Here is a 16,731-nt window from a genome sequence, read left to right on the forward strand (position 1 = left end):
ACAATAATGTAAAATGATGCCCTAAGTCCATTGTATGTGCCAGGGTTTTCATCTGGGAATTATTCTTTTTTTTTAAATCCAGTTACAGGACAGGTAATTTCACCTTCTGCATGTTCCAATATTATTTTTCACTCATGTGGCATAGCGGAGTCCAAAACTCACTGCATGTGTTGCTGTGGTGCCAATGAGTGGGACTGGGAAGATGACTTGTCATTTTAGTTTAAACCTCTTTATTCAGATTATTGAACTGTACTTTTATTTTACATCAAACTGCAGTTGAAGTTAGTATGGAAATACAAACTGTTGAGCAAGGTGTTTTTCAAAAAAAAGTTGTATTTTTTTATATTCTGACTATTTCCTACTGCTTCTAACTGAAGAAGTACGTCTGTACAACACAGTTCATCTTTGAAAGTATGAACTCAGCACGGGATGGATTGATCTGTAAAAAATGAACCCATCTCTTATCTTTTCTTCGTCAGCTGCTTATGCTGCAGTTGCACTGAGTATAAAAGTCTCCAAGGATGTTGCTGTGGCTTGTCACAGTCAACCATCAAATTTTATTCATCAACTTGTGCCTTTCTTACCATGAATTATAATTATTAGTAGATAGCGTGCTGGTTTAACCTTGATTGTAAGTTATGTAACTGCTTTATATTTCAGCAGTAAATTCCAAGTACCTGAATTGGTCTGCTTTTATTTTCAAAAGCTGCAAAGAGTTATTGTCTCTTACATAACTAAATATAACTTTATGGTATGTTCTGTTGTTTGGAAGTTGTAAGCAGCATGATAAAGGCAAATGTGTTGAAGCCTGACAAGACTTAAAATAGTTTCACTGTGTATTACTCTATGACGTCCATATGTGTTTAGAAATTTGATGATTTGCTACATTGCAGATGTTTTAAAATTGGAGTTTATCAGGGAGGCTTATTTAGCTGTTTTAGTTTGCTGATGTTATTCTTCCTTCCTCCTCCATCCCATATAGGCAGCATTCCAGCCTAAGGTTCGCCTTAGTGCTGTGAAGCTTCTCTTTGGATGGTATTGATTCTGTGATCATTGATACTGTGCTTTTGGCAGGATAGAGTTGATTTAGATCAAGGGGAGTAAAATGGTACCTTTGTCATTAGCCAGAGCGAATGATAAAAAAAAATATCTCTGGTAACAGGTTTTACCTGTTGTCACAGACTGCATTATGCGCACCTTATTATCCTTTCATCATGCCTACAGGGGAACCCTTTGGTTTGAGGCGTTTTTTTTCCCTGTTTCTGCCACTGTCTTAGAAAAAAGACCATGTTGCTATTATATGCAGTTTTGTCCTGCTGCTGTCAGAATGTAAGACCACTTGTCCTGCCCTTCCCCAGATACGGTTTGTAAACTACAGGGCGGACTGGAGTATGGCAGCAATCCTCTAGATGGCAATGCGGACACATGCAGACTCCCTGAAGAGAGAGCCATTGTTGCTCCTGCTTGCCATAGACAGAACACTGTGGTAGGCTCCAGGAAAAGTTAGAGCTTGGGTGGGTGCAGTTGGCTGCATTTCAATGTAGTCTGTGTAATGCTGAAAATGTGGCAGACTCCTGGACCATGTGGTGTTTGACTCTGTAAGGAGGATGGCAAGGAACAGAGGATTGGAAATATGAGAGGATCAGTACTGGTGGAAGACCCTTGGGTGTGAAGTAGTGATGTTTGTAGAAATCTTTCCTGAACTCACCACTTACCTGATGAAAAACACAGCATGAAAATGTGGGGAAGTGGTTTGTATGCATAGAAGCATTGCTCTGACTTGTTTTGGAAATTAGTACCTTGATTTCTATTGCACCTTTCTCAGTTTTTTGAGGCTTGGAAACTTGGCAGCCAACTAGGCAATTCAAGAATTCACATCACTAATGGATGCACACAAGGTTATGGCAAGTGGGTTTCCCTTGGACTGAGCTATAGCTGAGCTGTGTGTCTTAGCTTCTGGAATTAGTTATTCTCTCCCCGAGTGGTCATCTCTTCTATTCTTTCAGGCTTCCTAGACTCCTCTATCTGGGAAGGTGCTTGTGAGAAGCCATAATGGACACCATGTGCTATCTTGGGTGTCTTTCTAATTTGGCAGAGTTGACCCACACCTGGCTTGGTAGCAAAGACATGCAGAGGTTATTGCAGTTGGACTCCTTGCTGATATTAGTGAATTATCTTTCTTCTGAGGGCAATACCAAGCCATGGGGATGATGGGGGATGAATCTTTGGCTAGTGGTGACAGGTTACCAAAAGCTTGATCCAACTGCTGGAAGTTGGGGCTGCAGCATTAGAAGTGGCAGAGAATTGCTTTGCTTGTGACATCTCTAAACATTCATGCTTGGCTTTTATGAGAAAGATGTAACGCTTGCTGATAGCATTCCGTGTATGCCTGTGGGAGTGGAGTAGATGAAAACCTACCTATGCTGGGTTGGTACCGGTCAGCTACATACCATAAGATACTGGGCAACTATGTGATACCTTGCTGTGGCTAAGCTGCTCATGACCTGGTGGCAAGCCTGGGAAGCATCAAAAAGTCTCCCAATGGCCCTGCCTCCAAATTAGTAACAAAGGCCCTTACTTCTCAGTTGTACTGCCTGTAATTCTAAGAGGTCATTTTTTTTTTTCAAGGTCTTCATCTCCCAAAGGTGTCCACACAAGTGCAGTTTTGTGGAGTTGGTGCAGAAGTTACATTTCTTTCTCACTTCCGTTAGTATTCTACAGAACACAAGCTGCCCTTGGAGTTCCAGTAGACCCAGTACCTGCTTGGGAACAGTCTGGAGAACATGACTGTTAGCTTTGCGTGTCAGCGCCTCACGCTGCTGATTGAGTATTGAGCTGCTACGTACGGTGCTGTGTTGGAGCTGAAGTCACTTAGCAGCAGGTGTATCAACATGTACCCCTTTTATAAGCAAAGGCATTGATATCCCAGTTGCATTCAGAGATAACCATAGAGCATTGCGTGTGAGGAAAAGTGGTAAGAAAAGACTGATGTAAAAGCCTTTATACTAGCAGCACAACAATTGTTGCAGAGTGGTTCTGAAATTCCTTCGGAAAAACAGTTACTGTGTTTCTGCAGCCAAAAAGGCCTCTCAAACATTTACTACAGACGAGTGTAATCTGGGATTGGTGCCTTAATAATAGTAGTAGTTCGGGTGAGCAGAGATTCCCAATTCTTTACAGAAGATCAGTCCTATAAAATGCAGCCACAGACTGCTGCTGAGGGAAAAAACTCAATTAAGAAAGGAAATTAGTCTGGCAATTAAAAAAAAAAGCCACAGCAGTGTCTGGAAAAGTATATTTTTTTTTTTCTTTTCTTTTTTTGTCCTGGAGGAAAACTGATGAGGTCATTTTGGCTAAAAGGAACCCATAAGTAAGGTTATCAGAGCAGACTGTTCATGCTTTCTGTAAAATGTGAATGAAGCATGGGTATCTGTGAAAGAAGAGATTTTAACTTTATATAGTTTATTCCCAGGACCTTTAATTTGGTTGTCATGACTGTTTAATACTAGCAAGCCATACTTACAGGACAGTTGTTCCTACTAAGTACATACTGTTCCCAAATTTGTTTGGTGTAATACCTGATTTTTAAAGTGGTAGTAAGAGGCTGAGACAAGCACGCTTGTCTGCCCTCCTTAATTTAGCTATGTGAAATATTGTTTCTCAATTAACATTAATACATAATTTAAGATACATTGAAACACTACAGCAGCTTAGAAGACTTAAAACCTTCCTGCCAGTCAGGAAGGAATTTCATTCACTGCAGGTAAAGGATTAGCTTTGCATATGTTGATGTTAATCACATTTTTATGTTCTACTTTCACAAAGAGTTTGTTCATGGCCAGGTAGGTTTTGAACCTAGCTGATACTAGCTGGTTTGTTCAGCATCATGGGGGATTCCCAAGGCGTAACACAGACTGACATAATAAAGACTTGACACTGTAAGGGGCAATGTTCTGTTCCTGTAGGATTTATGGTCTAAGTCATGACTTGATGCTGCAAAAGCAAATTTAAATTCAGTGAAAATCCTTCTGACAATGGTTGTAAGGTTAGATTTCACCTCATTGACATATCCTGTTCAGGAAGCATGAAGCTGGAGAAGGAGAATTGTTAAAGGACTGAACCCCAGATAAGGAATTGTCCTAGCAATTAATCTGAGCTAAAGTTTACAAGCTAAGTAGAACACAGCAATTGTTTTGAAGCAAGAACAGGGTAAATAAGTCATGTTATTGTTTTATTTTCATACATTTGTTTCAAAAAATGGTATTTTTATGAATAAGCAAAGCTATGAATGACTCCTGTATTTAAGAGTAATTTCTTAAGACCACCAGACATTGCCCTGCACAGAAAATGGGAATTCTAAGAAGGTCATTTGCACAGTGCCAGATAACCTAACAGGTCAGGGTTCCCAAGATTATGACTGATCTTTACTGCTCCCAAGTGAAAAATCAATTACCTAATATATTTTATACCTAGATTAAACATGTAGAGACTAGTTGTTGAAGAGGAAAAAAATATTCACCTTGGTCACTGTTGTTAAGGTACTGTTGGTGCCTGTATATGCATAGAACTCTGCCTGTGGAAGATGGGCACAATCTGAAGTGGAAGAAAAAATTCCTTTTCTCCTTTTGCTAGATGTATGAGAGCACAGGAAAGTTAGGTATTTTTTGTCTGCCTAGCTCTGTCCCGCATAAGTAAGGAGATTTCGCAGCGTGTGTATGTAGGGCTTTTTCCATACTGTGAGTGTAACAGGGTTCTAGGATGCTATGCCACAGAGCAAATATCAGTCCCAACTTAATATGTGTCAAGACTGGTTTTCTGTTGAAAAGGTTTTGTTGTGGATTTATTTCTGCCTTTTTTATCCTCTTGTTTTTGGAGAATGCTTTTAATTGTATTAATACTAGTCAAATTCAATTGGTAGTGAAAGGTCAAATCAATGTTAAAAGCGTTTACTAACATACAGCATGGCACAAAGAAAGCTAATTCCAGCAGCCATTGAGTAATAATTTCAAAGTCACTTAAATCCCATGCTCAGAAAAGGCTTGGGTTAAGTTTCATTGAGAGTCATTCCAAATCTCACTTGAGAATGGAATTTGGATGGCTTTGGCATTTATATTTCATAGCAGCTTTAATGGTCCAATGTTTCCCCCTCTCATATACCGCTCAAATCCATTTTAAGTAGAGTAGTTCCTAATATCCTCAAAATTCTCCGTGAACAAAATTACTTGACTTTTCTTCCTGATTTCTTTTTCCACAAAAGCAAATTACTCATACTCGTAGGTTTTATTTCAAAATGCTTGTGGTTCACATCACACCACAGTGCCAGTACTGATAAGGTATTTCTGCTTAGTGGAAATCTCAGTTTGTGATATTCAAGAGATTTGATTTTTACCACTGGTAAAGACAATGAGTATTGAGTGGTTATTCAAATGCTCTGTTTTAAGTATGGAAGTGGAGACTGAACTGGAAACAATAAAATTGCAAATGCAGTATATTTTAAAAAAAATGCAAAAATTACTGTGTTGTTTCAACACACAGTATATATTGCCAAAGCTCCATTTGAGTCACTTTAGTGATTACTTGTTAAGGGATTATTACATTTTTTTAAAAAGAAAAATCCATTTAAAATAGAAGTTTGGGATAGTGAGAGGGCATCATTAGTACTTTTGTACTTTATAATAGTACTTTTGAAACATTTCTAGAAATGTTGTGAGATGCTGAATGTGTGCTTGCAGCCCAGAAGGCCAACCATATCCTGGGCTGCATCAAAAGAAGCGTGGGCAGCAGGTCAAGGGAGGCGATTCTCCCCTTCTACTCCACTCTGGTGAGACCCCACCTGGAGTACTGCATCGAGCTCTGGAGTCCTCAGCACAAGAACGGTGTGGACCTGTTGGAGTGGGTCCAGAGGAGGGCCACGAAGATGATCAGAAGGCTGGAGCACCTCTCCTATGAAGACAGGCTGAGAGAGTTGGGGTTGTTCAGCCTGGAGAAGAGAAGGCTCCAGGGAGACCTTATAGCAGCCTTTGTGTACCTGAAGGGGGCCTACAAGCAAGCTGGAGAGGGGCTTTTTTCAAGGGCATGTAGTGGTAGGATGAGGGGTAATGGCTTCAAACTGGAAGAGGGTAGATTTAGATTAGATATTGGGAAGAAAATTTTCACTCTGAGGGTGGTGAGGCGGTGGAACAGGTTGCCCAGGGAAGTTGTGGATGCCCCATCCCTGGAAGTGTTCAAGGCCAGGCTGGATGAGGCTTTGAGCAACCTGGTCTAGTGGGAGGTGTCCCAACCCCCATGCCCAGGGGGTAGAACTAGATGATCTTTAAGATTCCTTCCAACCTAAACCATTCTATGATTAAATGATTTTCACTTACGTTTTTCTTTCCTTTTCTTACAATTTGTCTTCTTTTTGTGTTTCTTTATTTCTTGATATCTCTAATTGCTAGAGCTGTATTTTATGCATCTAGGGATAAGAGGAAGCTGAAGGAATTGGGGGTCTTATTGAAGCAAACTTATATGGCATATCTAAATTTATTGTCTTAGTACCTTTATTTCACTTGTAGGGTATAGGTGGAAGTTGAGTGTAGTTCTGAAAACTTAACAGGCAAGGAAGGGATAAAACAGCTACATTTTTTTCATGCTCGAGCTTTGGTATTGCTAGCTGTGGAGAAAACCACACGTGGAGAAACTTTATAGCACTTGCTCTACTTTTCTTTTCTTGATCTTCTGAAAACTTAGTATTTCTTCACTAGAATTAACCAGGCTTATCACTTCCCCACGTATATTTTATGGAAATGGTTCATCGCAAAGAGCGCAAGTTACCTTCAATCAGTGTTAGTGAACAGTAGGCATCTCTCTGCCAAGGAACAAAAATGAGAGCAATAAGAAAAGAGCGTGTATGGCAGTGCTGCTGTGTCAATGTGTACAATCCAAATCAAAAAGTTATGGGGCTAGTGGTTTTGTGAAACGGAACTGTGGAACGCTATCTGCATCTTGCTAACTTCCATGTCCTACTGAGCATAGCTCAGCACTTAGAGCCAAGTTCTGCCCTCTGATGCACACACTTGGCTCTTCTTTCTATCTAAGGCATGTTCATCTGAGATCAATATTTGGCTTTTATTTCAAACAGACAAATAAAGAATGAGTAATGCATACATGTTGCAAATTGAGCAAATGGTGTAAGTGAAATTGCATATTTAATTTAAGAATAAATAATTTTTCCTTTGGAGCCTTTGGTAGAACTCTGGCATTCTTGTCTTGCTTTTACTGTTTCAGTCCTTTGAGGAGTAAGACTTTAGCTTGTGGATCACTTATGATCACATACCTGAGAATTTAATTTAGATTGTCATGTTAACAATGATAAACAATCCTGATCTGGGTTCATTTGTGCATTTGTGCTACAGAATTCTGTTTTTTTTAGGGAAAACAGGGAAATCTTTAGAGGAAGGTATTTTTATTATTCCCCTGCTTTTTTTCTTTATTTTGAACTGTATGTGCCACGTTACTGATATGCATATATATGTATATACATGCTCAGTGGCTTGCAGTGGCCCAGCTGCAGCAGCTGTGGAGCTTTCCTTTGGACTCTGGGGCTTTTCTTTTACTTTCTCTGTTCTGCAAACTGTCCTTCACTAAGATTTTGTGCAATGTTGTTTTTTCATATTCTCTAATGGCACTGGAATGATCTCCAACCAGCACATTGGGCTGGTCTGCTGCCATGGCAGTGCAAAATTGGATGGCTGCTGTTTCTTGGCAGAGGACCGAGACAGGAGGTGGAGGAGATGGTTCTCTCTCAACAGCAGCTCCCTGTTCCCTCAAAGAGAGCGAGCCAGGCTAGATGGAAGCATAGGCTCAATTCATTCCACAGGAGAACAGTTGGATCATGCTACTAAACCTCAGGAGTTACCTAAGCTGCATATTGCAGAGGGTGTATATTCTAGAGATTTACTGACATTGCTGGCCAAATGTCTGGAAATGACAGTTCCTATACAGCATTATACTCACGAGAAGAAATTTGTATAGTATCAAGAAAGCAGAAGGAATGTGAACAACTTTGCCTGCTTTTAAAATATGTTCTTTTTTTCCTCTCCCCCGTTGCCCCCACTCCTACTCTCTCAGCCATGAAGACTTTGAATTTATATCGGGGACCCGCATGCGCAAGCTGGCTCGAGAAGGACAAAACCCACCGGAAGGCTTCATGGCTCCTAAGGCTTGGACTGTGCTGACAGAATACTACAAATCCTTGGAGAAGGCTTAGGCCTCTTATTAACTGCAGATCAACCTTTGACGCCTGATTTATTTACGAGAAGGGGACCACACAGTCACCGTTCATGTTGCTTTGTTGTGGTGTCTGTCAGGAAGTTCTTCTCTGAAAACAGACTCTTTCTCCCTAACTTAGCATCATTCTTTGCCTGTCCTTATGGGTTCTATTATGTCCTGGCACCTAACTAGCTGCTGGGTTTAATGTCTTCTCTTTTATTACAGTTAATATTCTTGCAGTAGGATTTTTAACTCTTGTCTTTTTTTATATTTTATTGCCTCTGTCCTATGAGTTCTGCAGCTGTTAAATAGATGCAGCTTTTTTCATATGTTATTTAAACTGCTGGGTAGTGTCTGGTTTTAGTAGTTTGTAGGAGAAAATGTAATGGTTTAGACCCTTAACTATGGATAGATTATCTATAAATCAAAAACATAAATAAGCTTCAAAACATCCATAAAAGTGTCCTCATCTTTATCTTATCATCATCTCCAAAAGCACTTAACGTTAATTTCTCACTATATGTAATCAAAAAGCAGAGTTTTTTATGTAGCATAACTAACCTTTTTTGCTTTCTTTGTTTAGTTTTGGAGTCCGTTGAGTTGTCTGGTGATTCTCTTCTGCTGTGGACCTGTAAAGATGGCCAAGTAATGAATAAAAGAAAATATCTAGTTTTCGTTTCATAACTACTCCATATTTTTTTTATATATGTTTGTTGCCATAGGCGTCAGTAGGGAATGGTTTATTTTATTTGATGTAACTTGCCAGGTTTTGATTCCAGATATACTTGTTCAGTCTACTACAACTTGAAAAAAAGCTAATGGCAGACCAACCTTGAATTCATGTTTAATTATTGCTAGAAAAATAAAAAAAAAAAATCCTTAAGTCTTGTAATTTCCTGTGGTACAAATGCTGAGTCCTGAGGTTAATTTTCTGGCTGTTTTTCAAGGTCTCCAAAGAGTAATCTCCTTCTCTTGGTTCAGCTTTGTTTGCTTGAAGAACAAAGCATATGTTCTTCTAGGATTCTTCAAAAATCCCGAAGTTGTCTAATTCAGTATGTGAAACATTAACTGCCAAAGGAAAACAAAAAAATCTTTAAGTGTAAGGTAACACTGACCTATTGGGATCTTTTCAGTCGTTTGCAGGTAATCAGTGAACAGTCGTAACCTTTATCAGCTACAAACTGTCTCGTATCCTTCTCGCGAAAACTTACTTTTCTGTTTTGTATATAGGAGGAATGAGCTCAACATTGTTTTCGGAATGTTGATACTGGCCTGCTACTAAGCCTGGATGAATCATATGTTCATCTAGATTTTTTTGGACAGGAGGAAGGTTGTGATGAGGGGAACTGTGTATGGGACGAATGCTACTTGTAATCTTAGTTTAATTGTTCACAGTAGAATTTAAGACAAATGCTTTCTCCCTCTGTCTTTGGAAGAAATGTAGAAAGTACCTTGTAATGGGATTCTTACCTCTGACTGATAGAAAGTAAGGCAGAATTAGGAAGAGACAAGGGGCATGTTTATTAGCGAACCACAACAATTACTTGAGACTGTGTTTTGGTAGTGTAAAGATTATTTCTTCAGAATTACTGAACAGATTTTCTTTAAACTTGGCTTTCTTTTTAGATTGTATCAATATGTAGGACATGCAAAATCCAGAAGAAAGAGTCAGTTCATCTGTGTGCAGCTGTTCATGCAAAACTTCAAGTTTAACTATGGAGGTGAACAAGAGTTATCAGCTGCTAAAACGGGATTTGCTGTTGGAAGTTGGAGTTTGGACTCTTTGCTGTCAGGTTTGATTCTTCTGCTAGGTATGATGAAAGATAATAAAAATATTTTGGCAGAATAGCAAACACAGGTGAAAGTCTACAGAAGTTAATGTTTTAAAAATGTTACATGTGCTATATGAAGTCCAGAAAATAAGTAGTAGTGATGAGCATGAATGTGAATCATCCTGTAAAGTTAATTTAGAAGCAGGAGTGCCTTCAAGCAAATTAATACGGTGATAACAAGCAGATCTAGTTTTCATACTTAGCTGGTTTGATGCTGAGGCCCTTTGCTTAGAGAGCTCCTGGAAAGCATTCCTTGCAAGTCTCTGTATTAAAGAAGCTTTCAGGTTTATTCTAACTTTAAGCCAACAGCCAAGGCATTCACGGCATAATGCTGATTAAGAACAGGAGCATCTGGTTGATTTGTGGGCAAGGACTAGCTCTATACAGTATTTTCCTGTATCATGTGAGTTTTCACTGTAGAGTTCAAATTTCTCCTCTTGTCTGCAGCTGCCTTATTTAAGGAAGCTATACCCCAGAAATTATTCTTTTGTCAGTGTTTCTCTTTCTTTAGCTTTTCTCTATCTTATCTTAGTGGGTAGCATTGCCAGTTGTCCAGTCCTAACATGCTGTTTTTAACAGTAGATTCAACTTCATTAAGGGTGCTATGGCATTTGAGGCTCTTCTGAGACAACAGTTGGGTGTCTTCCAGGACTAATGGGTAATGGGGGCAACAGGACTAATGAGGTAATGCTGTTTGCACCCAACACCTGTCTTTCCACACCTGCTCTATCACCAAAGAGCAATGACCTCAGAAACACACCATATAGAAGTAATAATACTCTTGAGCCATGTGATGGATATGAGGACAAGCAGGAACTAGCTTTCCAGCTGGGAAAATAAAAAGCTCCATTGCCTCATTTCTTCAGTTCCTAAACCAACTATTTTTTACTAGAAAAATAGTGATATGTACATGAATCATGAATCTAAGCAGTTATATAGGTGTGTTGTTTTGAAGAACTGCAAAATCAAACTTCCAAGTATGCCCTTTTTCTAAAGGTCATTTTGCTTTAACAATCAAGAGGAGTTTTACTCTGTTCATTAAGATGAAAAATGTCAAAAAGTGTTCCCTTTGTCTCCTACCTTCTGTCTCTACATTGATTTACCTTATAAATGGTTCTTTACCTGCTACTCTTGCACAGAATAATTTATGGCTATTATCCTGTGCTTTTTGTACAGTCTCAGCATGATTACTTCTAGTTGATCATTCTGATGTACTGGATGTGTGATGTATGAAAGTAGTAACACCGTCGATCTGTTTAGCTGATACAAGGACAATCTGGACCCAGCTTTCCAAAATACAAGGATTAATGAGGTAGATGGAGATTACCAACCCCTAATCCTCAAGGTTAAATCAATGGTACGAAATTATTACCTCTCCTAGGTGAAATTATTAATTCCAGATGAATTTGATTCCTACAGTACCTATAAGCAACTTGAAAAATGCAAGTTTTTTGTGGAGAACCTCACGACTGAGAATTCTGTTCTCCTGTGTGAGCTCCCATATGCCTGTTTTTGACTAACGTGAATATTTTGGGTAACTTTTCAAGAAAGGTTCTACAGGTTGTGATGGGAAAAATAGTAGATGAATACTGAGGATGCTGACTTCTGTCTGATTTTTTTCCTTTCAATAGGGGATCTGAGCACAAACAACTCAGTAATGCATCAGAGATGCAAAATTGAAAATGTAGACTAGGTCACATTTTTTTATTTTTATTTTTTGGATGCAGTTTGGAGCTAACTAAGCTTCTGCATCTGGAATAATTCCATAGAGGAGGGGGAGGAAATCAGTGGATGTCTTGGCGTGGTGGTGGGAATACAACAGGTCTACCATGAGCTGTGTAGCCAATACTGTAACTGGCTTGAGTTTGGACCTCCCTTGCATTTCATATTTCCTTAATTTCAAAAAGTTCCACAGGTGGGTCACACAGAGGGTTAAACTTACTGTCTTCCCATGCTACAAAAAGAATAAAAGTTACTTTGAGCATCCTGACCAAATACTAACAGTACTCCATATCCTTTTCCCTTCCTGATGGATTAAAGGTGCTAATCAATGTGTTTCTCCCTTTCCCTGTAAATGCTGACAGCTTCAAAAATAAGTTTGTGTGTGTGTCACTTTCAGTATTTACACCCGTGGCATCCCTTCTATTTCTGTTCATGAATCTTTAAACTTTTGTGCTAGGCACTGTAGGAACACAGAAAAAAATCTCTCATCTCTGCTCACCTGTGAGTCAGAAGATAAGTTTACTGCATCTATGGCACCGTCTTCAAAGTCAGGGAAAGGGAAGACTATTCCTTCACTTAATATATGTGAATCTACAGGAAAAAATAAGATGTAAACTGAATCTTCATTTAACTTTACATGCATGTCTACTACTATAGGCACGGGGTTTACTGTGGTGGTTGAATACTAGTAAGAGTTGTGTAGGAATGGTATTCTGTTCCTCAAACCTGGCACAGAATCCTTCACCACCACCTGTAAAATAATAGGGACTTCAGCCTGGAGTGAGTTGGCTGAATTAAATTGTGGGATGAAAGCAACTGATAGCTCAGAATTAGTATTTTGTGGTACTTTATAAATTGGTCTCAGAAACTTGCTTACCAGAACTCCTGATTTAGATGCTGTCTAAGAGGAGAGCGACACTAATTCCGTTTTTTTTCATGTTTAGAGTTTTTTACAAGATGGAGCTGAGAAGCTAGATTGCCAAGGGTAAATTTAAAGCCTTCAGTGGCCAACTTGTTTGATATGAGAGTTCCTTGCCAGCAGCCAAACAGGTGTTGGAAAAATATGTGATTTAAAGGAAGACTGTGCTGAGGTTTCTGCTCGGTTGTGGTGTTTTACCTTGAAGAAAGCCTGAGGGCTGGAATAGAAGGGCCTCTTTTAAGTTTGCTTTCTCATTTCACAAAAAGCTTTTTGATTATGAATATAGCTGGATTTTTACTAGGCTTTTGAAGTGTCCATTGAAGGGGTTTTTTTGTGTCTCCTGCAAACTCTATGTCTGCTTTTGTGGTATTAGGATTTTTTTTTTTACCTGTATCCCTTTTCATTATTTAGTCTTTATTAAAATCACTTTTTTCTTCTTTATGGGAGGGTATATACGTGCACGAGCCAGAATCATGCCTTCAACATTTCCAGAGCTGTTTGCCCTAGAAACCTCATCTTGATATCATTTTGAAGTTGAGTGGGGAAGGCAACTTCACTGAAAGCTAGAAAACACTGCTTTAAAGCCACATCTGGAATTCTTAGACAGTAAATGGCTCCAACTTAAAACAGAAAATGCAGATATTTTATATGCTATAAAACTCTAGGAGCCTTGGATTCAGTATAAGGACTGTCACCCGACCTTCATGTTAAAATCCCTGTACATAATGCTTTGAAGTATGATTGCAGTCAGAATGCTACCTGTCTATGTATAAAAGGAGGAAAAAAATAATATCAGTTTCAGTATAAACTTCAGTGGGGTGGGAGTAGTGCCCAAATCTTCCTTTTATCCTCTGCAAACAAAGCTGTTTTCTCTGCGGAGTCCTACACTCATCACTCTAAATTGCACTGTATGAGAATAACACAAACATTTTGGCCACATCCACTTATTTTCATCTCGTAACAGCAGTTATGATTGCAAGTAAAAGATTTTTAGGTTTTGCTGAGTACCTGCAGATTTCCAGGTTTTCTACCCAGATGACCTGTGCCTGAATTTTTGTGGTCTAAATCAGTTATTTCTGTAATGATTGATAGTAAAGTTTGTTGCAATAATTGTGATAAGACAGATGAGAGATACCAGTATCCATGTGTTAATATTGCCCGAACATCATTGGTGCATTTTATATATTACGAAACATGACATTTTGTTCAGGAGGACACTCCTGAACATGGAAACATTTCTCTGATTTCAGGAGTGCTCCTCAGGGAAAGAGAAAACGTTTAGGTTTTTGTACTTAATTTGATTTCATCAACAGCTTTCTCAAAGGCTTAAGTGGAAGTAGGAAGGACTCCTTAACCCTTAAACATTGGGTTCAGATGGGTTGCCCACTGTAGAATGGAAAACTGAAATAGTCCACAGAAAGTTGTTTGCAGGATTGGTCACGTGTCACTGAGTTTTGCCTTGCTTGTAGTTCATCTACCACCTGTGAAAACCAATATTTTGATCATTTGATTCAATTATTTCCAGATAATGAAGACAATCATGAGACAACATCATGTTCAAGCATAACTTTCCACTAGGAAAAGTTTAGCACTATTATAGTTTATATTTAAACTAGGATACAGTCTGAAAGATAGTGTTACATGAGGAAAAATTTCCTATCGTACTATGTGACAGCAGAGCAATAAACATGTCATCAGAGTCAACATCAGAAGTACAGTGCAAAATACTAAGTATTATTGACACTTCTTCATTAGAGACAGTTATTTATAACTCCTTTGTTCATTATTTCTTCAAGGAAAAATACTGCTTCTTTCTGAAAACTGAAAATCTGTTTGCCTTACTTGGTAGTTAGAGACACTCAGAATGGCAATGATTCTTCATAGTTTTTACTGTTTTGCTGTGCGTATTTTTAAATACATGCATGCTTCTGAGTTCCACAATGAAATGGCTTTGCAAAGAACATTAAAGTTTCAAAGTTTTTCTTTGTAAACATTCTTGGCTATTTTACTTACAGCAGTTTGGTCATTTTTCCCTCTGTACAAATTAAAAAAGGGTCTCATAAAGGTCAATCTTATGTAGAGATTGGATACAGAATTTTCATCTGCTATTAAAACAACTGTAGCTGGTTTCCTTTTCATACAAACTTCTGGTTCAGGGATTTCCTTCATTTGTGTCATGAGGATTTCTTGTCAAAAACTTCATGTGCTGGAGAAAAGTGTATTTAAAGATGATGAGTTGATGGTGGAGAATTCCAGGACAGTCTCATTCAAGCAATAACAATGGAAGACCAGATCTTGTAATATGTAATTATTTCAAAAGAATATTTTGCCTTTTCTATAATCATAGTTGGGATATAAATGCAAATTCAAAGCAGCATGTTCTGTCTAAAAGATGTATGGAAAGAAACGAACATTCTTCAGTCAGTGGTTTTCTGGAAAAAACCCCACTTCCTTTTCACATTTTTAATGTACTTGAAAAATGAAACATAAATGTCCTGATCTTTCCATTTCCATATTTAAAGATGTGTCTTGATGTGGGACCAATGTGTTTTCTTTCTCTTATTCAAACAGTTGCAATGTCTTCAGTTTGAGGATTTGTGAATATTGGAATGTACTGAAAATCGTGGTATATCTCGACCAATCCTACACTACACAGTTTCCAACAAGCAAGTCCAGCTTTTCATTTAGACATACTTAATTTACTTTTTTCACCTGTATGTAACTTGCAACAACTCCTCGTTTCAGATTTTTCTACATATATGTGTAACTAATGAAAGAAAATTCAATCTCTTTACCCATTCTTGGTTTGATTATTATCCTACATGTGTCTGTAGATCTTGAAACTAATTCTAAGGAAGTAAGTGCCTTTCCACATTGATTTTGTGACGTTAACTCTGGAAGGTGTCGTTGATGTTCATTAATGTGAACTTGAAGAAAGATCTGGCTGCCTGTGGAGAAATGAATCTGATTGTATCGAGATCAGACACTGCAGAGTGTCTGCTAACTCTCCTCTCTCTAAGTCTGTGCCTGAATGTTAGAATATACAGAGTTTTTATTTTGACAGAAAAGGGGTAAGTCACTGTTTTCTTAAATGTGATGCAATGGGGTTTCCAAAGAAATAGATTTGTCTTAACTAGTCAAAGAAAAAAACATAAGCTAGGAGCTTTTTAGACAGTGGTTTACAAAATGATCAGTACACATTAAAGAAGGCCTGCCCACTAAAACCCAGAGATTTTTGCCTGTGTATATCCCCAGGGAGACTACTACTAACGTGAAGAATTTCAGCATCGAAGAGGATTTTATGCAGTATGAATTTATTATGCATTTCATGGTTCCTGTGGAATTTTCAATGTCTGCTCAATCTACATGTGCAATTTTAATAAAGTATCTGCTTATACTATGTTCCGCTTTTGTATCTTTTTCTTCCTTTTCTCATAAAGCACTCTGTTATTGTTTCAGGCTGAAAATTTTCTAGACTTGGATGTGCCAAGGGAAGCATTGCAATTTCCAAAGGGAGCTCATGCAGTTCACAGTTTCATCAATCAGCCATGAAAACTGAGAGAAGGGGCCGAAGAGTGTTCTATGACAATGGAGTTTGATTTTGGTCAGGGTCAGTATAACAGGGGCTTACAATCTTTTTTTTGTTTTTTTTTTTTGTTTGTTTGTTTGTTTGTTTGTTTGTTTTTTTTGTTTGCAGACTACTATAGGTGTGTAGGGTTTGGGTTTTTTCTCCTTTGATTTTTTTTTTTTTTTTAGTAAGTGTTAGTCAGCCTGTAATCTTGTTCTTGTTTAGTTATCTTCTGAGGTTCCTTTAATGGTAGTCTGTGAGCCTTTCTGGGAAATGCAGCTCACAAGTTTAAAACCATTGCTCTAGAATAACAGTTTAAAAGTTTTTGTGATTTTTTTTCTATATTAAATTATGAAGTACAGAAGCATTTAAAGAAACAAGAATAAAAGGAAAGAATAAAAGAAGATTATAAATGGATTAGGCAGTACTTGAAGGCTTAG

At 38.2% G+C, this 16,731-nt stretch overlaps 1 protein-coding gene across 1 annotated transcript in view; it reads left to right on the forward strand.

Moving 5' to 3' along the window:
* The window catches only part of PAPSS1 (3'-phosphoadenosine 5'-phosphosulfate synthase 1), a 53,802-nt gene extending 37,677 nt beyond the window's left edge, over positions 1 to 16,125 (forward strand). Inside the window, exon 12 of the mRNA XM_063335857.1 lies at positions 8,110 to 16,125. Coding sequence (XP_063191927.1) covers positions 8,110 to 8,248 — 139 coding nt within the window. The 3' untranslated portion in view covers positions 8,249 to 16,125. The remainder of the gene's footprint in view (positions 1 to 8,109) is intronic.
* Positions 16,126 to 16,731: the final 606 nt, after the last annotated feature.

This window comes from Chroicocephalus ridibundus, chromosome 5 (genome assembly GCF_963924245.1).
Source record: "Chroicocephalus ridibundus chromosome 5, bChrRid1.1, whole genome shotgun sequence".
Taxonomy (NCBI): domain Eukaryota; kingdom Metazoa; phylum Chordata; class Aves; order Charadriiformes; family Laridae; genus Chroicocephalus; species Chroicocephalus ridibundus.